General features: G+C 38.2%; 1 protein-coding gene across 3 annotated transcripts; it reads right to left on the minus strand.

Annotated features, from left to right (window-relative positions):
• Positions 1-234: 234 nt before the first annotated feature.
• LOC123877541 (inositol polyphosphate-5-phosphatase A) lies at positions 235-23,624 on the minus strand. 3 transcript variants are annotated; one of them, XM_045924347.1, is made up of 13 exons: positions 23,435-23,624; positions 20,541-20,771; positions 14,137-14,304; positions 13,394-13,519; positions 12,609-12,737; positions 11,918-12,079; positions 11,468-11,592; positions 10,620-10,721; positions 10,218-10,317; positions 9,572-9,705; positions 7,296-7,470; positions 6,634-6,670; positions 710-936 (listed from the first exon to the last, which is right to left on the minus strand). In XM_045924347.1, exons 1-13 carry the CDS (start codon positions 23,513-23,515, stop codon positions 797-799), a joined length of 1,710 nt encoding a protein of 569 aa, XP_045780303.1. In that variant the 5' UTR covers positions 23,516-23,624; the 3' UTR covers positions 710-796. The 3 variants fall into 3 exon arrangements, with proteins under 3 accessions (XP_045780302.1, XP_045780303.1, XP_045780301.1); XM_045924346.1 differs by lacking the exon at positions 6,634-6,670 and having other exon boundaries at positions 235-936; XM_045924345.1 differs by lacking the exon at positions 710-936 and having other exon boundaries at positions 5,236-6,670.
• Between the last annotated feature and the right edge of the window lie 62 nt (positions 23,625-23,686).

Genomic DNA, 23,686 nt, shown 5'->3' on the forward strand with positions numbered 1-23,686 from the left:
CTAATCTAAATAAATAAAAGGAAAAGCTGACTGACTGATCTAACAACGCACAGCTCAATCTACTTGACTTATCGTGCTGAAAGGCATGTAGATAGCTATTATGACGTAGACATCCGCTAAGAAAGGGTTTTTGAAAATTCAACCCCTAAGGGGGTAAAATAGGGATTTGGAATTTTTGTAATCCACGCGGACGAAACACGGGCATAAGCTAGTTGCCAAATAAATTTTAAAGTTTTAAATAGAATGGCTCTATCCTCGATATATGGCAGTTTAAATTCTTCCTAATTTAATAATAAATAATGTCCTCCCAACCGAATTTCGGCCACTGCGGCCAATCTACGTGGGAGTGCACAAGTGTGTACGCAAACACACATGCATTTTCTATTCCCTCACTCTCATAGCCCGATGGAAATCCGACACGACCGGAGAAAGACTAGGTGCAGGCTATACATGCTCTTCGGGAACGGGCAAACACCGTCAACACTCAACCTACATCGGACCAGTACCGAGAATTTTTCAACACATATTTCTGTGTCCAACAGTGGAGATATTTTATGGGTTAACCACGACGACTAGCTAAAATCTATAACACGCAGTACCGGTATTAAAGATAAGTCATCATTTCTTACCTTATACTAAAACCATCTTCGCATTATTGCCTTTCTAGTGAAACCGGTTTGGAGCACATCGGTTGGATGGTTTCAAAGTCTATTAACTGTCATGTTCATAGTTTATAACAGCAGAAACATTTTTGTATTTTATGTTTAATATATAGAATATATAAGTATTCTGTGGTTTATATGTCTGTTTCTTTGAATATGTTATTTGGGGTGGAGTTGAAGTGTATATAGCGAGTGTTCGGCGACTCCGTCTCCTCGTTATCTTCGGTGCCTTGCTTTGGCGACGCTTCCGAGTGCAGCTCGTGACGGAAGTTCCCTGTAAAGTTTACAATTTATGTATGAGTTTTCTGGTTTTTTTTTAAATTCAGATACAAGTTAGCCCTTGACTGCAATCTCACCTGGTGGTAAGTGAAGATGCAGTCTAAGATGGAAGCGGGCTAACCTGGAAGGGATATGGCAGTTTTAATTAAACCCATACTCCTTTGGTTTCTACAGGGCATAGTACTGGAACGCTAAGTTGCTTGGCGGTACGGCTTTGCCACCAGGGTAGTAAGTAGGGTTTGCCCCTAAGATAAAATAAGGGTTTTGTGTAGTACACGCGGACAAAGTCACGGGTTATGCTAGTTGAGATATAAACTTTTATATTAATTCATTGAAGTAAAATGGAAACTATTTAGAAATTATAAATTTCAATATTGTCTCGGCCGGGAATATACCCTGAGACTCCCTCTTTTAATAAGTCTCTCATCTTGATGCTTAGTAAAGACTATAGGGTACCTATACCTAACTTACAATGATGCTTATTACCAGGGATTTGTATTTCGAATCAACCGAAGCCTGCCTAAAAAGCTAAACCTTTTCCACCAGCACTAAGATATGGAACTAAGCTAAGCTATGGAAATGAAGCGATCCTATTGGTGGGTTTCACACATATCCTTCGCTTCGCTATCACATCGCTGGTGGAAAGAAAGCCTAAAGTTAAAGCAAAGCTCGCAACAAAAGCACACTAGACGGTATAAAGCTTCGGTCAAATTGAGGCTTATTTTGCGCGAGACACTGGAAGCGAATCGCTAACGCTCAGCGCCGGCCCGACCAAACTCGGCGTCCCTGGCGAATCACTGAACTGATAGTTGACAGCCCTTGAGAGAAAAACAAATTTAAGATGAAAACTACTAAATCAAAGGATGACTAAATCAAATTAGAGACTTTTTATCAAACGTCAAAACGCTCGCTTAATATTGAGAGCCTCGATAGCTCAACGGTTGAGGAGCGGAATGAATTCCGAAAGGTCGGCGGTTCAAATGCTACCCTTTGCACTATTGTCGTACCCACTCCTGGCACAAGCTTTACGCTTAATTCGAGGAGAAAGGGGGGTATTAGTCATGAATAGCATGGCTAATATTATTTTAAAAAAAAAATCGGAAACTATAAACTTGTATGAAATACATAGCTTTTACGTCATAAACATTTGACGAAAGTACTTTTTTCAGTTAATAATTTAAAATGATTAGCAAACTTAAAACTCACAGCGAACAGCTCAAAACAAACAGAAAAACATACTTACAAGCAAAGCTTCACAGATGCAGCAATACAGTGAATTCTGAAATTTACTAACAAAACGGAAACTACAATAAATAAGCACAACAAAACTACTGTACTACATTAAGGATTTAGGGCGTGGTTTACAACAGCCAAATAAACTTTATCTAACGAATAGATTTGACACTGACAGTGTTTGTATTGGGAATCTGTCAAAATGTCAAAATTCGTTAGATAAAGTTTACCCAGCGTTTGTGAAATAGACCCTTATGGTAGCAAATTTTGAGTTCCGCATTGTGCTCTTAATTTAATAGAATTTCACATTAATATTTTTTTTTAATTTATAAATAAAAAAGCTGATATATTATTACATCGGTATTTATTTAATAAAAGGTCCATTTGAGCATCCGTTAGACTAGAATCATAGACCATTTGGTATAATTTCACTTCACTTTATATGTAAAAGTTACATCAATATAAGATCGGCACAGCTGAACTTACATCTTTTATGGATAAGAGCCAGCGAGTGCTAGACCTTTGTTATTTTACAAAAGCTGAAAGTTTCCGTGCGTGTTGAACAACATAAGGTGGAACGATCAGCAACTATGAAGTTTGGATCATGGTGGCTTTGGGAGATAACAGGTAACAAAGGTGGAATAATAAAGTATGTCTAATTTTTTTATATTTTCTTCTGAATAGTATTAGAAATCACGTCATGCATTGCCAGGAACTTAGAGTTTGGCAACTCCCTGCCAGAGGCCCTTGAGATTTACAAGTTTAAGGGTGTCTGGCGAGGAGTTGCCAAGATACTTAGTGTCTGGCAATGCATGACATCATTTCTAACACCAAAGAAAATATAAAAAAATTAGACTTTATACTTTGAAGTAAGATTTTTTTACACCTTTGTTACCTGTTATCTCCCAAAGTCACCACTGTCCAAACTTCATAGTCGCTGATCGTTCGTCCCTATGTTGGGGACAATACGCAAATATCTTTCAGCTTTTATAAAATAACGAAGGTCTGGCATTCGTTGGCTCTCTCTAATATGAATGTATGTTGAATTTGCTCTGCTTACCATATTATTTCCTACATTATCTCTATTCGTAATATTTCTCATTGCTGAGAATCGCGACCCCTTTCCAGTTATAATCCTCATTGCTAAGTGTAACCATTTCGCATTAATCACATAATGGTAGGAGGTTTTCTTGGGATAATAATACGATGGGTTCCCAGGTCCTTCCACCATTATAGGATTATATCATTGAAAAATAATAATTAATCGATATACTCGTAATAAATGTCGATTAATGTCATCTAGAAAGTAATATAGCAAGCGGATTATAGAAAAGGTACTGTAAAATATTTAATTTTATTTCTTTGATGAGTAGGCAATATATATACTTTTATATACAACTGTGCCATAGACTAGTAGGATAGTTCAATAGAATACACATTTAAAAAATAACTTAGTAACTTATTTATCTAATGGATATTGCAACATAAAATGCATCCGTTGTGTTCGTTTGGTTCTAATTCAATTGTACCGAAATTCCTAAACTTAACTCAATTGAGAGGTCTAAAAGATATCGTATGCCGCAAGAGACATTGGTACTGATTCTGAGCACAACTAAATTTTTGAGCATTTGCATCCTCTTCTTACTAATGTAATATGAAAAGGACAGACACAGTTTGACAGTTCTAAATTTAATTTAGAGCTGTCAAACCTTGTGACTTTAGCTGCCAGTAACGAGCCCATTGTTTAAATTTGTAGCATGCACTAAAACGAGTCTTTAAATGTAAAATTCATGTCCTGTACTTTTTTAGCAATATTAAAAAGGAAAAGATGCAGGTACTCCAAATTTAGTTTAAAGAGAGAGGCAACAGAATCGGCACAAGTTTGAAAGGGATAATATTTAGACCTGTCACGTTAGGTAAATTTAGCGAATGTGTACCACCAGTGAACGACAAAGCATTAGAAATATTACATACGTTCCATTATAGCGTAACGAAATGTCTACCGTTGTAAATATATACTGTACCGCAGGCGTCTTTAATCCGATTGTAACTCTGTAACTGTCACTTTGAGTAGGCCAATTATGGCGCATGACACGGTACGAACCAATCATTAGCCTATTACGATTTACGTTTAATTTAAGTTACGTGTTTTTCAAATGATAATAATTGTTAGAGACGCATTTTCTATGCTTTATCGTTCACTGTGTACAACCGAATAAGCACCAATAACGAAGTCTTGTACACATTGGGCCAAGTTCTTAATATAATACGTCAATTTTACAAGTTGGCCCAGTCTTGATACAATAAGCTAGTGTGTAACTGGTTTCAAAATTGTTTTTTTACTAAATCAATGCGGCCCAATAAAGAAACAAATAAAAAATGGCGGCGTTCATCACATTTTATCTGTGTAAGTGTGTGAGCGAGCCGATTCAACTGTGTTGTTAATTGTTATTTATGTGATAAAAATACTATTTTAAACATTTTAATTTTTTATTATTACATCAAACGCTATTTTAAGTATTTCCGCTCAGGAATTACATACATTATTATTAATGTATTTTTTTTTTAATATTATTTAATACTAAGGTAAAACATGCACCACATATTTACTTTAAGTAAGCATTTAAAAAAATAGTGAGTTACCATTTTTTTCAAAAACGGTTGACATCTAAGAAAATTAAAGCAGGTTTAGACTGAGAGAGCATGTCGAAGAGTCGCTTGAATACCAGCGGTAGTTGTCCAATGCCTGTCTTAATCTAAACCTACAATTATTAAAAGTATCTATTCGTGCTACATTAAAGTACAGTTTAAAATTAAATGCAGTTCGCTTTTGAATTAAAAAAAGTTCGTAAATAAATCCAAAAAAATATATAAATAATACGCACAAGGCCTTAACAAGACCATAGTGTCGACTAGTTAACAAAAAAAAAGTTATAATGGTCACTTTGGTCTAATACGTATTTTTTCAGTTGTTACTTGTGCTAATTTGCTTGCCCACAATCACTCTAAATTGACAGATTTAATTAAATAGTAATGCTATCCTTTTCCGCATGAAGAATTGTGAAAAAGATAACATTATTTTCAGAACTACAAATTAGGGATTGATTACAAATGAATTAGTACCACTGACTTTGATTTGAACTTGGAAGTCACTTAAAAATGAACTTTTTTAAAATTCAACGCAGGGTTGAACAAAAAATCCTCATTAGACGACAACAGATACAATAATATTAGGTATAATACGTATTATACATTATACATTGTATAATTAAGTCTACTATAGTAATATAAGGAAACTACAGTGCGGGTAGCGTCAATCTAGTCAAAATAAAAGCTTTCGCGATTAAGTATAAAAATGCAGTATAAGTAGCGTGAAAACGACAGCGATATTTGCCATCCTTGTCTGTTCCATGTCCGTAATCGACCAATGCGGGTAACTGGCTTAATCTAAGTTTGCAACGATATAGATTTCAAGTATCGAAACACTAGTTTTAGTTAGTTAGTTTTTTACTCAAACTTTGACAATGTCTAGGTCTAGAATTCAGCGCGCTTGCTTAGACCTTGGTCCTTTTTTACTCTTGTATTACAGTTACTCACGATACAGTGTTTCGATAGTCGAAATCTATCAACATTTTCGAAAGGTACAAACTTGTATAAAACGTGCCATTAAAGAAACGAATTGAAACGAGCAGCGATAATCTTTCGATCTCACTAACACATTATATCTGTGTATAGTGTGAGTGAGGCGGAACGATTATCATCGCTTCGTTTCGATTCGTTTCCGTATACTAAGGGTACAAAACACAACAAACGTTCAAACGTCATGAGGAGCAACACTTCAAGCCACTACAGCTACAATTCACTTTACGAGCTCTATTCCTACAGAAACCGTAACATTTCAACGCCAAACAACACAACCCCCCTTTTTTACTACTACCCGACTTGCAAGACTCCCTACTGTCCAACCTTTGTAGTTCGGGAACTCTTTTGTCGCTATTTTTGCTTTTACAGTTTCTACTCAACAACATGTCTAACCTAGTTTTTAATTGAGACGGCGAAACACTTCTATCCCGAGTTAGAGTGGTCACTACCAAATCATCGACAATAGTCAATTCGGGGGATACGTCAGCGTTTGGAGTAAAAGATTCGACGCTTTCCGGCGTATACGGATCCGAAAACTGTTTGGGACTCAACAAAGTTGTGTCGATATCGTTAACGAATATACCGTCGTAACTCGTATAGTCTGCTCGAGTGATTTCGACGAATGGAATACGAAATATCTTTTCGTTAAGTGAACCCGTTCTAGAACGTTTTATTCGTTTGTCGGGTAGTAGTTGGTCGGGGTGGCTGGTGGAATATTCTAGATGGTTTACAGTTAGTAGCTTTTTGTTCGCGTATATGTCAGGGTCTGTAGGCAAGCGTTTGAGACGCGGGGGAAGGGGGTTGCAGGGTACGATACCTCGATCGCTTTGCAGCATCACTCGGAGGTAAATCGGCTGTGGACAATGTTTTACGGTTGGTAGAAGAGTATGCGAATCGATCTTTTATTATTTCAATGTATTTAGTTCGTCGATTATTACCTTTACGATACATGGCATCCATTCTGATGTTTTTCTCTAAACTAAGTATCTGGATTTTTTTAAATTTTTAAATTAACTCTAAAGATGTAACCTAGTGAAATTTTTGCTGTATCGTAAGAAAATCGACTAACTACTTATTGTCAATTAATTTTCAATTTAATAAAGTTATTAATAATTTACCTACTAAGTTTAACTACTTTTTAAAATAAACGTACTAATAATATCATAAGCTTGCATTTACAGTACATGAAAATTTATAGTAGGTATAACCAATTTAATTAAACTCAAAACTAAACTAGTTACTATTTATTTCAAAGTAAAAATACCTAAGAAAATCTTTTTATTAGATGATGTTATAATTTAATAATTAGTAATTACCTACAAACAAAATTGATTACTAAATCATGCAGTGTTCAATTAATCAAGTTTTGGAAGTAGATTTTGTAAAAAAATTAACTGGTAGAAAACTGTAATAATTGGTAGAAAATGGTAATCAATTGGTACAAAATGGTAATAAAGTTTGTAGAAAACGGTAATTCACCTTATGGTCCCCCATACAAGCTGCATCTCCTATGACACCATATTCGCTCCGCCTGCGCGCTGGAGCGTCGACCAATCTCCGAAGTTCCGCCGATGCCTCGCCTGATTTTGGTGATCCTTCCGATTGGTTCCGTACCAGTTTGCGGCGGCCCGGAGATACTTCTGAATCTGATACCCTGCACCAATAATAACCACTTTATGATAAGCTACTGTAAAGTCTCCGGTACACATTGTCCCAATGCATTTGACAAGTGCCAGTCATTGTGAACTGGTTTTCATGCTCAGATCTTTTAATGTTTGTTTGAAATCCCAAATACAAACATCAAAAGAGCAAAAACAACATTGCTGGAAGTATCAAAGCCCTACTACAAGTAATATTATAAATGAGAAAATGTGTTTGATTGCTTGTTATTCCTTCAATAACGTCGTAACAAAGCAACAGAGCGATGTGCTTTTTTGCATGGATAGAGTTAAAGACCTGCGAGTGACGTAAGTTATTTTTTATCCCGGAAAAACAAACGGTTCTTGGGTACTGTTCTAGCCAAACTGTTTTGAAGCTTTTGGTTTTCAATTACTATCAACAGATCAACTGATCCACATGATTTTTCGTATGGATATAGTCAAAGACCTGAAGTGTGACATGGACAACTTTTTATCCCAGAAAAACTAAGAATTTCCACGAAATTTTTGAAAAACCTAAATCCACACAGACGAAATCGTGGACGTCATCTAGTAGACATAAAAAACTTAGTAATAAGTATATTTATGTATTGCAATTCTAATGATATTTATGAGCAATGTGTGAAATATGGTATGAAATAACGAATAAAAACCTAAGTGACCTAAACAATATGAGAACACAAAAACTATGCCATCCAATAACCAAGAAATACACTTATAGTGCAATTGAAACTCATCTTTTGTGCAAAATACACACGACAAAGTTTGAAAAAAATATTGTAATTTGGGCTGTTTTATTTTTGTGTGAACTCAAAATAAAATCGGATAAATTTGAAAGCGACAATTAACAATCAATATCAGAAGTCATTACCCCAAAAACTGCCTGAAATAATAAAATAACCATGAAAATATTATCAAACAATATTGCTTGAAACATATTGATCAATAATACAACCTTCCAAACACATAAATTTACATTTAACATTCCAAAATTCATGTTTTTTACATTATGTATGGATGTAAACGCAAAATATAAATGCAAATGCGTAAAAATGTATGGAGTCAAGAAAACCACAAAATACATGATTCCAAATGAAAATAACGAATGTGTCCACATTAATAATATATAATACGTGTGATTTTATGTTGTAACATTTAAAAGTCGAAAATAATTTAAGTAACACATTAATCGCAATCCCATCACAATCGCAACATCCGACATCGAATAACTTACGGTTTTTGCTTTGTGAAATATTTCCATTTCAATCTGTAAAAGTTTATTTAAGATACAATTTTTTTTTATATTATATAGGTTTATGTAGGAACTAGGAACATAACTACACACCTTTATAACACCTGCTTTACTTGTAATAAACATAATAAATAGAGTACATACAAATTATTTTTTAAGAATGTGTTTTTGGGAGTAAAACGGGATATCTCACTAGGATCAGCTCAGTCAGCTCAGCCGTGGCTCGCGCTGACTATCGGACCTCGCGCGTTCATATGTTTTTTGTTGCGATGGTACCTTAAGAATTAAAGTATAAATCTACCCACTAGTGTAATATTATAATATTATGTATTAGAAGTTAGAAATTGAAATAACATATTTTAATTGTCTACTAACATATCTATAATAATTGTGCGCTCTAAAATGTAATTTTGAACTCTGTAACATAGCCTGTAAGTTCCATTTAAGTGGAAATTCCTTTATGGAACTAATAAAAGTCTTAAACCAGATCTTGGTGTAAACTACTAGTCTGCGGGACATATTGTATGGGAAGAGCAAACGCACACACACGCGAACAAACATACACGCACACACGCACACGCTCGCACGCACACACACGTAGGCACGCACGCACACACACACACGCACGCATGCATGCACACACACACACACGCACGCACGCGCACACACACACTCACACACCGTCCCGTTAGCACCCTTCGGGTAACTTCTCGGTTGCTGGTTCTTCTCGGTAGGAAAGGTATTCCGAACCAGTGATAGATGCTTTTGACGATTCAAAAGAACTTGTAAAAGTCTAATTGAATAAAAATATTTTGAATTTGAATGGGTCTAACTGAATTCCTCACCTGGCGTTAATGGCTTGCTGTAAGCTGGTGGGGTCTGCAATGCTCTTCCTGCTGGCCTGTATGCCGGGCACGCTGAGCACGTCCAATTCTGCCGCGCTGCTTTTCTTCTCGAGGGTTCTGCTGGGACTCCATTGCTGACGACATTTCAAACATGATTTTTAGTCCCAACTAGTGCATACCTAGCGTGCTATTATGCTAAAAAAAATTGCCTAGTGAATTTTTTTATTGATCTGAAACCATCTTCACATTATTGTCTTTCTAATGAAAGGTTTGGGGCACGTCGGTTGGATGGTTCCAAGACTACAACGGACCTAGGTAGAAACATTTTATTTCTTTTTAGAGCCTCGATAGCTCAACGGTTGAGGAGCGGACTGAATTCCGAAAGGTCGGCGGTTCAAACACCACCCGTTGCAATATTGTCGTGCCGTCTTCTGGCACAAGCTGTCCGCTTAATTAGAGGGGAAAGTGGAGTATTAGCTATGATTAGAATGCCTAATATTCATTTTAAAAAAACAAAAAAAAAAATTGGTTTGACATAAATCTAGGTAATGTCAATGTTACTCGTCCGACAATAGAAGGACGGGCTCGTCACGATTCTCTCATTCTTGGAAACGGCGCCGACGGATGAAGGATTTTCTCATGTTACCTGATTGTGCTGTCTCGCCGGCGAGCCGGATCTGGCGGGACTGCTGTCTGAAGACGATACGCGCCCGCTTCCGCTATCTGTTGAATCTGCTACCGATTTCCTACACCGATAAAAATCTGTTTTAGAATGTACCACACAAATCCCAATACCACTCGACTCGGGGTGAAACGTGCGTCGAGTGGTATTGGGATTTGTGTGGTGCTGCGTGGTGGTGGTGCGTATGGCTTGCTTTTCCTGCATGTTCATCAGTGGGAGGGCGGGCGGTGCACATCGCATGCTGCATGTTGCACCATACAGATTTGTTTGATTTAGCGGATCATAGCAAATTAAGGTTTTGGTTCTTTGGATATTAAGTGTTATATTATTATCCGTTACATAGTTTGATTGCGATCATTTAGTTACCGAGAGCCGTGCAGCCTGTTCTCCCCAGTCCTGGCGTCGCTCTGTTGCACCAACAGCCGCGCGGACTGCGATAGGAACACTCGGTCGCACCACGCCGGACATCTGCGAAACAGATATAACTACATACTTCTATGTATACAGGACATTGAGACCCACATTGCTTTAGGTTTTCATACCAATTGCGTACACGTGACACGTGTGACGCGCGTAAACCACTAACACACCGGGTTACGCATACGTTCACGCTTTACGCAAGCGGTGTGCCATGTTTCATACATTACAACGCAATGGTACGCGCTACGTCTACGCTTACGCAGTCTGTGTGAATGAGCTATTAAGGCGATTAATATCCGGGCCAGACAGCCCACAAGTGGGAAGCGGCTCTAAACCTCCTGGACCTATAAGGTGTTATTAAGCATTCTGTGTGTATTAATTATGACAGGTTATCGCGGGCCACTGCGACGCTTGCATTTAGTTTTGATTAGCAAATATATTATTGAAAAAATTATCCGAAATACCCTAGCCCTAAAACTCTAAGAACAAACAGTACATTGCATTTTGCAGGACCTTACATCTTCTAGTCTGATGGCATCTCTCTGTGTTGTAAGGATCTACGAGTAATTAAAGAAAGCCGGTTTTGCGTTTACATTAAAGGTCATTGCATACGTAGCGTGTTTTTTCTCGTCCCGGACGGGACGGGAGGATATCTTGAACTACTATTGGACAACTGAAACGTCCCGTCCCGTTCGTTTTCTAGGTATCCAATAAATAGTAGTTCGAGAAACCCTCCCGTCTCGTCCGGGACGAGAAAAAACACGTTACGTATGGAATGACTTTAAATCACTGACCTGGTCTTCATGTAATGCGTGGGGAGATGCACGTCCTCTTCGAAAGGGTACGAGGGTGGGAACTTCACGGGGAATTCGTACAGGTTTGGCTTGAAGGCTTCCAGCTCTCTGTCATATTTCTGCAGCTGGAACCAATATAGTAATATAGTATTGTCGTACCCACTCCTAGCACGAGCTTTACGCTTAGTTGGAGGGGAAAGGGGTACACTAGTCATGATTAGCACGACTAATATTCTTTTATAAAAAAAATTGCCGCGATAGCTCAACAGGTTGAGGAGCGGACTGAATTCCGAAAGGTCGGCGGTTGAAACCCACCCGTTGCACTATTGTCTACCCACTCCTGGCACAAGCTTTATGCTTAATTGGAGGGGTCAGGGGAGTATTAATTATGATATAGCTTGGACGAGTCTACGCTCGCTCCGTTTTGTATCAGAACATTATATCACTCACCCAGGGCTCGCGGAATATCTTCTGATGGTCAACGTGCCCAAACTCCTTCTTGCCCACAGTAAGCACGATCCTGTCGTCCGCTTTGGCGCGATACTGTAATTTTGATGAGTCTACGCTTGCACCGTTTTGGAGACGACAGGCGGTTAGCTCTTCTGTTACTTTCTGGAATATATCAATTCTTAACATATCAAAAAGAAGCGCGGATGAAAGCAGCGGAACATTTATTTTAATACTCCGGTATTATCAGATGGATTAACTAGATCTTTCTAACCTGCAGTGATGCGAGTGTTCTCGCTCGCACACTCTTTATCCTCGCGTACGAAATTAAATAATAAGGCGGGATTAAATTTGATAATTTATAAACTTTATTTATTTTTATTTTATTTGTACCAGAAAGTTGTAACAATAGAGATAAAAAGAAAGAAAAAGTGGACAGGGAAGCACTCATATGTCTCTATAAGAGATCTCTACCAGTGACCCTTGGCAGTGCGAGAGGTTGTAAAGGGTGTAGAATAGGTACAGCAAAGATAGACAGTATTCATGAAAAAGCTTAATAGATATTATGCTATATTATATGATTTTTCACAGGCTACTTCAAGTGAGGTAACAAGTGTTAAATATGAAAAAGCTTTTCAAGTGATTTTTCACATTCTACCTATGAAAAGGTACATTCTTTAGTATTCTCCAATACCTTAACGACAGCACCAGTGTCGGTCCTAAAGTTGAAGTCCCCGAATATGAAGTATGGCGCGCCATTGACGTCCGAGTGCAGGTGTCTCAGCGTATGTCGCAACGCTCGCCTTCGGCTGCGACAGTACACCTACAAAACATTTTTGAAGTTCATTCATTAAGATTCCGTTTTTTAACGCATATGCAAACTGTGGAACCAACTCCCATCGGCGGTGTACCCACTAGATTACTTAAGGGGTTATTAAAGGGGCGAACCAACAAATTCCTGAAAGGCCGGCAACGCATCAGCGGCCCTCTGGCGCTGCAAATGTTCATGGGCGGCGGTAGTCACTTAACATCAGGTGACCTGCCTGCTCGTTTGCTCGCTATTTTTTATTTAAAAAAAATTTGTTTCGTTTAACAGTTAAGTACTATATTAATTTACTCACTCTCACAACTCAAGTACGTTGAAAACCATGATGCATGCTGATTTGCTAACTCAAGTGTTCAAGGACGAATGATAGTTACTGAGCTCATTTGACATGATCATCTGACATCAGATCCCACATGATTTTTAAAAACCTAATTCCACGTAGACAAAGTTACGGTCGTCATCCATTTGGTACAGACATATTAGGTAGCTTGCATAGGTATTACACAGGTATAGGCTACTTCTTATCCCAGAAAATCATGGGATCTTCAAAAACCCTAAATCCACGTGGACGAAGTCGCGGGCATCAGCTAATAAGTCATACACGTGAAAGTTGCCGTGTGCATAACCTCTAAAAATTAAATTTTTATACTCACAGATGGGAAAGGCTCCATAGCCAGCAGGTTGGAAGCGTCATGGAACAGATGTATGTTGACAAACTCTATGGAAGTGCTGCGGATCGACCAGCGCGTGCGCAGAAACCCTTTGCGAGACCATTTGCACTGCAACAACATCAAATTATCATATTGGGTAAATTATGTTGACGATTCAAAAGCACTTGTAAACGTTTCATCATCATCATCAGCCAGTGGACGTCCACTGTTGGACATAGGCCTTCCCTAAAGAGCGCCACCACACCCGTTCCTCAGCCTTCCTCATCCAGCCACTTCCCGTCAGCCGCTTTATATCGTCAGTCCAAAGTGTAAAAGTAATCGAAATAAAAGTTTACTTGAATAAAAATGTATTCTATTCTATTCTTGCCACCATAGATATTCTTGAGCTCATTGAACCGGCAGGGATTAGTCGGGATGATGGCAAGAGACCTGATGGATTGACGCTGGTTTCCTGGGAACGGGGACGGGCGCTAATGTGGGACGCGACGTGCTTTGAAACATTGGCCCCGTGTCATATCAGGGAGACAGCATCAAGACTGGAAGCCACAGCAGAAATGACTGAAACCGGTAAGCGACGCAAGTATGCTTCTCTTATCGAGTTACATTCTTGTTCCTGGGAAGACCCTGACCCTGGGGCCATTGAGTCTTAGTGCTAAAAAAAATTCGTAGGACTTTAGTTCGAAATACCAAATCTTGAGGTATGAGAAAATATATAATTTACTTACTTCAGGAAAGAAGTGTTGTGGGAACTTGGCCTTCTCCTTAGTGGTGACTTTCTCAATGTTCCCGCTGTTGACTTCTTTGTTGACTACGTCAACATAGGACTTTAGTTCAAAGTCCCATATCTTGAGGTCCGTCAATGTGGAATGAGCGAAGTACATGTTGCCAAGGGCCTGCAAAGGATACAAAAGTGAAATTTATATATCTCAACAACTAATAAGTTTTTAAGTTTAGAAGACAACACGGGGTTATACAAGGCGGACCAACAAATTCCTGAAAGGCCGGCAACGCATTGACGGTTCTTCTGGTGCTGCAAATGTTCATGGGCGGCGGTAATTAATCACTTAATCAGGTGACCCGCCTGCTCGTTTACTCCCTATTTTTTAATGAAAAAAAAAGTTTGGATGTAGGGGGGTATCCTCCGGAACTGATGAACTGTGGGTAATGATCTGATCCCTAAAATTCTTTCACTGATATAGCTACACTAGTTGATGCCCGCGACTCTGTCCAGGAGGATTGACGTTTTTGAAAATCCCGTGGGAACTGTGACTGATTTTCCAGGACATAGTAGCGCTTGAACGTTCCTGGAATGCAAGCTATCTGTGTACCAATTTTCACAAGTCAATCAATCCCTGTATTCACTTGATATCACTGAATGGACTTAGGAATAGAGAGATGAGGCGAGGAAGTCCAAGATTAAAGATTCTTTATTTGCAGAAACGTTTTTTACAATCAGATGTATATTGTCCAGTAGAAATGTTTCACCTTACATAATCAGGCATGCAAAATTAGTACAAAATTTATTCATATTTAACCTGTTGTTTTCAAAAATTCATTTATGAGGGGTGATGGGCTGCAATATATTCTCTATGGTGCGGCAAGGCAGTGCCCGTGCACTTAATAATATGCGCCGCACTGTACCGCATCATATGGCCGTCTAACACGCCCACGGTTTACGTCAGAGGTTTTTTCAATAACTAGGTATTACAAGTGATAAAGAGCTTACCGCAAATCTAATATCTGGTTATATTCATATCAGACTGATAGGATATCAAATCAATAATGTCGAACCTATTCTGTCACAGATCGATTAGATATTCATTATTCCATGTCGCTGATATAGGTCCTATGTTAGCTGATGCTCGCGACTTCGTTCGCGTAAATTAGGTTTTTTAAAATCCCGTGGGAACTCTTTGATTTTCCGAGACAAAAAGTGGCCTATGTCACTCTTAAATATCCATGCTAAAAATCATATTTTTTGTATTGTATTGTTATTCAGTGGCTATAAGGCATACTGGGTTTTGCATCCTTGAGTTGTCCATAATGTTCTCAAAGGTTTGTGAAGTCTGCCAATCCGCACATGTTCAGCGTGGTGGACTAACACCTAAGCCCTTCTCATTCTGAGATGATATGGTGATGAAAAGTCGTCGAACTCACAGTCGACAGAGGCAAACTTAGGAAGGTGGTGGAATTCATAACAAGGCACTAAACAACTTTTCGTCATAGGTATCACCGACAGTCCTCTCTGTAGGACTTGCATGGAGGTCGATGAAACACCGACGCACATGCTCCTGGAGTGCACGGGCGTGGCAGAACAACGAGAGCGCCATTTGGGATCCCCAACCTAACTTCGTATAGCCCTCGGCAACCTGGGCGGTCTACTCGGCTTCTGGAGCGAGCTTGGATGGTTGGAGTGAAGACTTCGGCGGGGAGGGGCAACGCACGCACAACAGACAGAAACGTTTAAAGTGCGGAAACCAGCCCGAGAGAATAAAGAATCAAACACATAGGCAGAAAGCGTTTGGTCAATGAGTACTAGACTCTTTGTAAGTTGCAACTTTCCTCATAACCTTTGAACGCTGTAAGCGAGTATTTATTTTAGTTTCATGTCAAGGGCGGGACGGCCGTTATTTATTAACGCCTCGACGAAGTGGGCACACGCCCTGAAAGATTTATCCGATTTACAAAAAGAATATGCTAAGGGTCTAAAACGAAATTGAATTAAAGCGAAAAATACAAGGCCATCATCTTTTATATGTACATAAAATACATAAATAATATTATGTATGAAGGTATGTCTTTATTACACTAATATTATAAAGGCGAAAGTTTGTGTGTATGTGTGAGTGTATGTTTGTTAATCCTTCACGCAAAAATTACTAAACGGGTTGGAAAGGAGATTAGATAAAATCCTGGATTAGCACATAGACTACTTTTTATCCCGGAAAATCAAAGAGTTCTCACGGGATTTCGAAAAACCTAAATCCGCAAGTCACGGGCATCAGCGAGTTTGTAATATTTGAAAGTTTTTTGGTCAATTTTGGAATTACAAAGTTCTGTATATGTAGTTATGCATACACATACACATTTTCTGCTAACTCAAGTAAATGCACTTGACTTCTGACATCTTAGGCGATAGGATCCTGTTGTTTATTCAGCTATTACCATTCAAAAGAAACAAATGAACGTCATAAAAGACACGTCGCGCAAGTAAATCAATTAGAAATCATCAAAATGTACAAATAAAAATAATCTTTAGTACGAAAGAAATAGCGTATTTTTTTACAACGGTACGAATTCTCGGTCATTGTTTAGGAAGGAGCTATTAAAATCGGCCCATTTCCATTTATAGGTGACGACGCTAAATGGAGTTACGTCATTAGGCCATATTGGATTTATTTTGGTCCTTCGAATTACATTCTTTTCACAAACGGTTTATTCATACATTTAAACTCGAATTGTATTATTTATTTTCACATGACATCATATTATATTCGAAATGTTGTATAGAAGCAGGGCATTACTTTGTGGAAGTCCATGATAAACAAAGGAACAAAAAGCTTAATTTGCTATAATCCGCTATATAAACCAGGCAAATCTGTATGGTGCAACATGCAGCCCATCATGCATGCATGCATGGTGTAAATCTGTATGCAGGTAGGTGGCGAATATGCTAGGTCTGTATGGTGTTATATTCGGTTAGCGACCGAAATAATAATGATCAATCCTATCAGTAATGTGTCGATAAGTTAGTTATGTTATTTGAGAAAAATTGTACGATTATTTTAACAAATAACTATGATGCTAATTAGTAATCTAATAGCCGAGTGGTTAGGACCTCCGGTCGGCGGGTCTGAGGTGAGGTCCCGGACACGCACCTGAGGAGGATTGAATACATTATAGTTTTAACGGTGAAGGAAAACATCGTGAGGAAACCTGTATGACTGAGAGTCTCCATAATGTTTTCAAAGGTGTGTGGAGTCTGCCAATCCGTACGTGGCCAGCGTGGTGGGCTATAGCCTAAACCCTTCTCATTCTGAGAGGAAATCCGTCCAGCGATGGGTTAAATGAGATGATGATGATTGGTGTGTCGTCTGCATAGCGTTAAATCGATTACTGAATCTATTATTATTATTCTATATTCTGTACTCTCACGCTCGTGTACAAAATAAATACATGTAAAAGCTAAAAAGGAATATAATACACATACATACATTATAAAAATACATAGACTTACACGTAACATAAATATTTCATATATAAATATTTACATTTTGTACAGGGCGGAGGATTACACCCCGGCAGGGGAGACCATACGGCCGGGGGTCAGGGCGATAGGTTGAAAAATCGGCGGACTATCCTAGCGGAATCTCTCAACACTGCTTTTTGCATAGCTGCGAGCGAACTGCCACTATTATTACGTTACAAAATCGTACTTAGTAGTAGTACTCTGTAATGATTTTCACCTTAACTACGTCACTACGTCAGTACAGTAGGTACAACAAATTCTATGTCTACGGTTTTCACATAATGGTATTGGCTATTGCGTCGTCGCATCGTAATGAAAATATGTATTGCAAAATCTTTGCTAAGGCGTACCTATTACGTATCGATGTCTGTAAAGCTCCGACTACACGCTCCGTCTTTCCCGAGAGCTTACCTGCACATTACTTCACAAGCCAGTTTGGGCAGTTAAGTGCGTGCGTGTGGACGGTAACACGGTATCCCGCGCAGCTCCAAAAGCTACTAAAGATTAGACTGCAGTTTTAACTGCGCAGGCAAGACGGAGCGTGTAGCCGGAGCGTTACGAAGAATGATGCGGAAAACGTCACTAACTCTATCCACGCCAAGGATAATAATGTGATATTCTGTTTTCTAATATAAAATCGGTCAAGTGCGAGTCGGACTCACACACGATGGGTTCCGTACAAGAAATAACACTTATTGCGGCAATAGAAATACACATTCTGTGTTTTAAATTTCAACTCTCTACTTATTGCAGTTCACGAGATACAGGCTGACAGACAGACGGACAGACAGACAGCGGAGGCTTAGCAATAGAGTCCCTTACAAACCTCAAAGAAGAGCTAAGGCGCTGTTGAGCCATTTGGCGTAACTCTGTTCAAAGACCGTGGATAGTCAACTTAATCCGGGCATTGTCGATTTTCACACGTGCCGACTTTGCCCGTAACACAAACAACTAATGTAACGGGAAATCGATATAATGCTTAGATTATGCAGATGCAGAATTCCATACATAGATGACGTTCAATAAGACGTCATTACACCTTATAGGATTTACTTGTATTTCATTTACCTGACCGCATTCTATTCCACATTCCGGTTGATTCATACGTAATGTAAACCAATTAATATTGGTTAAAGTCTAATAAATAGTTAAAGTTTAAGGGCGTCCAGCAGGGAGTTACCAGTTGCCACTAACTATACTACGTGTCTGGCAATGTATGACGTGATTTCTTATACTATTCCGAAGAAAATATAAATAATCTTTGCAATTAGACATGGTAAGGTCTACATCTCCTGAGGATGCTCCGGTGTCGGGGCGAAACGCGCGTCCAGTGGTGTTGGAATTTGTGTGGTGCTGCGTACCATACAGATTTCGTTGGTTTCGCGGATTATAGCATATTAAGCTTTTGATTCCTTGTATATCATGGACTTCCGCAAAATAACGCCTGCTTCTATAATAATATATATAATAAATATAAATAAGTTAGACTTTATACTTTAACGTAAGCTTCTTTACACCTTTATTACCTGTTATCGCTCAAAGCCACCATGATCTGAACTTCATAAAACGCTGATCGTTTCTCCCTGTGCTGGGGACAATACGCAGAGAAACTTTCAGCTTTTATAAAATAACGAAGTTCTGGCACGCGCTGGCTCAGGGTCGCTGTATCGATTTCTGTTCCCAACGAAATGCTAATTAATTCGCTTTCCACGAGTTAATGACGGATGGAATTAAAGTTTCATACCGGTAATAAGAATTGAATAAAAACCGGTCAAGTGGGAGTCAGACAAGCACACGAAGGGTTCCGTATCATCGTACTTGAAATAACACTTTCACATGTGTATTTCTATTGCCAAATATTCCACAACAAAAAATAATAAAAATTGGCGCCATGAAAATTAAAAAAAACTAAAAAGTTTTATAATATCTCGTACTATGGTACGGAACTCTTCGTGAGCGTATCCGATTCACACTTAACCGATTTTTTGAGACAAGCCAACTTTTCGCGGTTCGAACCTCGATGTTTCATATCGCCTTTAATCGTTGAGCTACTGAATCCCGTCTCACGTTAGAAAGGTAACAAAGGTATATAATATTATGAGGGAGGGAGTTTAAAAATAAGAAAAAATATATTGCGTAACAAGACGCCGTAACTAAAGGGCTACTAAAAATAGAAATAATGATGCCATAGCTAAGCCTTGGCAAGAAGCACTTTTCGACGCATTAGAGTGAAAACCTCGTAAGTGTAAAAGAAGCAACTTTTCAGGAGGAAAAAACAGCGCGCTATACATTTTTTGTAAGGCGTCTTTTATGTTTTTTTAATAATTATTATGCTTTAACCCGCTTTTATATCCAAAAGTTTTCGATACTATAAGATTGTACGAAATGCATAAAACGCTACTTCCAATCCAATTCATCAGCCTGTATGCGTCCACTGCTGGACATAGGTTTTTCCAAGAGCGCGCAACCAAACACGTTCCACCGCCTTCCTCATCCACCCGCTCCCCGCTACCTTCTTAAGGTCATCGGTCCATGGGTCCAGCGGGCAGGAGATCGTCCCACACTGTGCTTACCGATACGCGTTCTCCACTCCAGAACACGACTGCCCCATCGGCCGTCGGTTCTATGCTACTTTTTTTTTTTTTTTTTTTTTTTTTTAATTTAGTAATAGACTTAATTTAAAGAGAAACATTTTTCACCATTTTTTATAGACCAAAGCACTAGATAAAAAACAGACTGGTGTTTGGAATTTTGCAGCCCAAATAGACCGTAGTCTGTGCTAGGGCTGACAAAAAAGAAAAAAAAAGATTAATTTATTTTGTGATTTTACGATTAAAATAATAATAAAAAAAAAAAAACTTACGAGGTAACAATCCTTACCGTAAATTTCTCCGGAGAGCTGAAGTCCTCGTCCAGGAATATCCTGATCTTGTCATAGAGCCGTAGTTCTGGACTATCACAGAGTCTCTGTACGAAGTCTTTGACGTATTGCATGGACTTCTCATACGCTTTGCCGCCGACTTCTTGAAGATGGAGGGCGATGAACTTCGGGTCCATACGTGCTACTGCTTGGAGGAACTCGGAGGTCCAAATCGGGAGCATTACAGAAGGCTGAAAGAAAGTTGTATCAATAGTTAGATGACTTTGAAAACTTATTTCCACGAAACTCAATCTATTTATTTCAATAGTTTTCAAATTTCATAGTTCCGTGACAACTTCGGAACGTATTTTCACGGATTCGGATCGGATGTAGTGCGTTATCATCGCCATAAAGGTAGAAGCGCATCGAAAGCGCCAATATAAAATCTTACACACTGTCGGCAACCGCGTTCGATTTTTTTTTCCGAAAATTGTGGAAATAGAGGTCATCTTCATCAACTCATCGCTGGCTCACTACTGAGCACCTGTCTCCTCTAAGAAAGAGAAGGGTTTGACCATAGTCGTAAAACTGCGGTAATAGTTCATCACGGTGGTCAAGTGCAGATTGGATGGAACCTTTAAGAACATTATGGAGAACTCTCAGGTTCCTCACGATGTTTTCCTTCACCGTTACGTAAGTAGTAAGTGATACTTAATTGCTTAAAAGGCACATAACTCCAAAAAGTAAGAGGTCTCCTGGGAACAACTCTGGACTCCCAGGATGAGATTTATAGAGCTCACTTTGGCTTTGCTCAGACTTAAGATTGAGTTAAAACGAGACAGATTTATGTGAGGGATATACATCTGTCTTGTTTTAACTCAGTCTTAAGTCTAAGCAAAGTCTGAGTGCGCTCTATAGATCACACCCCCAGACTAGGAGACTGACGACAGCTAACCAGTACGCTATGGTGCATGCCTGGGATCAACTCCAGACCCCCAACTAGAAGGCCGACGTTTTAACCACTAAGCTATCACAGCTTCATTGTAGTCAGGTAATAATATTATTTACGTGAGTAATAAAAAATCTGTTTTTTCTATAACAATTTATCTTCATAATTATGAATAGTAATAAGGAATTACTTATTCAAGTTTCCTGTTTATAGCAAACTTGACGTCAGCTGTGGTTTAATTGCCTAAAACTGTTATGGTTATTACATAAATTTTTGTCCGATTTCACCAAAAGGAGTAATATTTTGCTAGTGTAAATATTTTCTTACTAACTTTTACAAATAATTATAAACTACAAACTAAGGGAACTCTGCTGTTTGACCATCCGTGCGTCTGTCTGTCAGTGGACTGTATCTCGTGGACCATAATAAGTAGGGAGTTGTCAAATAATGTGTATTTCTATTGCCGCTATAACAACAAAGAAGTAGAATTTCAAAATAGCCACCATAACGATAAAAAAAAATTAAAAAGTATTATTTCTTTTATGATGGTATGGGGCCCTTCGTTTTAACTTTCAAAATAGAGTTTCATAGAACAATTATTTTTCAACTGTCAGATTTAAATTTAATTTATGAAATTAAATAAATAATTTTTTTAAGTCTTCAATTTAGTTAAGGATTTGTGCACAATCAGAAATTCACTAATGAATGCTTATCATAAAAAATAATTTACATTTCCCTATGAAAGCTAAACATTGATAATAATGCCTGGGTAGTTCCATGCAAATTAGAGAAATTTCTAATCAGATTAGTTGTTTAATAAATTAGGTAAATTTTTTTTAGGGTACCATAATATCTCTAGACAAATCATAACACTTCCTTTTGGCTTTGCCGCAGTCTGGTAAAAAGAAATCACTTCATTGTCTGTATATAAAGACCCTTCTAGGGAATTAGAACCTATAGGGTGCACTCCGTTGATCTAGAATCATGAAATTTGGCACGTAGCAATTCTTTTAAGTATTTAGTTTAAGCACAAGTAAATAGAAAAATCAGAAAACTGTTAATTTGTGGTTACATTACAAAATTTTGTATTATTTCTTACACAATGTTACTAAAAAGTTTAATAAATACAAATAAATAAAATAATGTTATTCATGTGCTAGGCCGATTCACACTTGACCAATTTTTTTTAAAATGAAATGGCCAAGGATTATGCCTGGGACATGACAGGACCCCACCCAGTTTTGGATTCATATCCCAGGCATTTATATTTTGTAAGTGTTTATGGCCAGTTCATTGATGGATGAAAGTCTATGGGTATTGTGTAGGCTACATAATATATAGTCACAGGGCATGGAGTGTTTATGCAATACAAAATATTTTATAATAGTATACATCAATCACATAAAAAAAGATACAACAGTAAATGTATACGTACAGCATTAATTGGTAATTCAGTACATATATTATTATTCTATATTGTCTTCTGTTTATTGCTGTGCTCAGTTTATAGAAGAAAGGAAGGATGTGGATGAGCTAGGATGTAAACTTGGGGTGGAGAGCTTCATAATTAAATACAAAGTTGGAAGGGAAGTTGCAGTTCTTGTCACTTTGCTCGTGCATTTGTAACATTTTCCTAGTCAATCTTTGATGTCCATTTTTACATTTTTTATAACTAATAAGTTTGTGTTAAGTTCGTTATGTACAGAAAATCTTAATATCTGCTGTCAAATAATAAGAACTACAAGTAGGTACCTGCTAAGAAATAATGATTTTTGGGAAAATGCCTGTCTAGATTAGAGAATTACCAAAACAATTACCTGTAATGTAACATGAACGTCTAAGCACTCCATTCAAAATAAGAACACTGGCACAGAATACATAATTCAAAAAATGTGGGCAGGCACAGGCCGCGATTAGAATGAGCCTCGGTTAAGAAAACTTTAGTTTTAAATGAACTTTACTCACGTCCTCGAATATAGATCCAACGTTCGCAGTCACAAGCAGCAACGGTACTTTCTCGGAACCCATTTTTTTAAATTTCAACATGTTTATTTCGCATACATAGTCTTTTTTATAGCAATAAAGCACAACCACTCCTCACCCTTTCGAGCAACAAAACCTTTTTTTTTCTGGTCGGTGCAACCGAAACCACAGACTGACATTTTGTTAGTTGTAATAATGCTGCCAGGCTCTTACCAAAATTTTCCCCTAGGATTT

Source organism: Maniola jurtina, chromosome 24 (genome assembly GCF_905333055.1).
Source record: "Maniola jurtina chromosome 24, ilManJurt1.1, whole genome shotgun sequence".
NCBI lineage: Eukaryota > Metazoa > Arthropoda > Insecta > Lepidoptera > Nymphalidae > Maniola > Maniola jurtina.

Excerpts from the sequence above, each read along its gene's own strand:
- LOC123877541 (XM_045924345.1), bottom strand. The coding sequence starts at position 23,515 with ATGTTGAAATTTAAAAAAATGGGTTCCGAGAAAGTACCGTTGCTGCTT. Across the intron at positions 12,080-12,608 it reads ACACTGGTGCTGTCGTTAAG|AAAGTAACAGAAGAGCTAAC; the intron begins GTATTGGAGAAT and ends GATATATTCCAG. Across the intron at positions 11,593-11,917 it reads AGATATTCCGCGAGCCCTGG|CTGCAGAAATATGACAGAGA; the intron begins GTGAGTGATATA and ends TATTGGTTCCAG.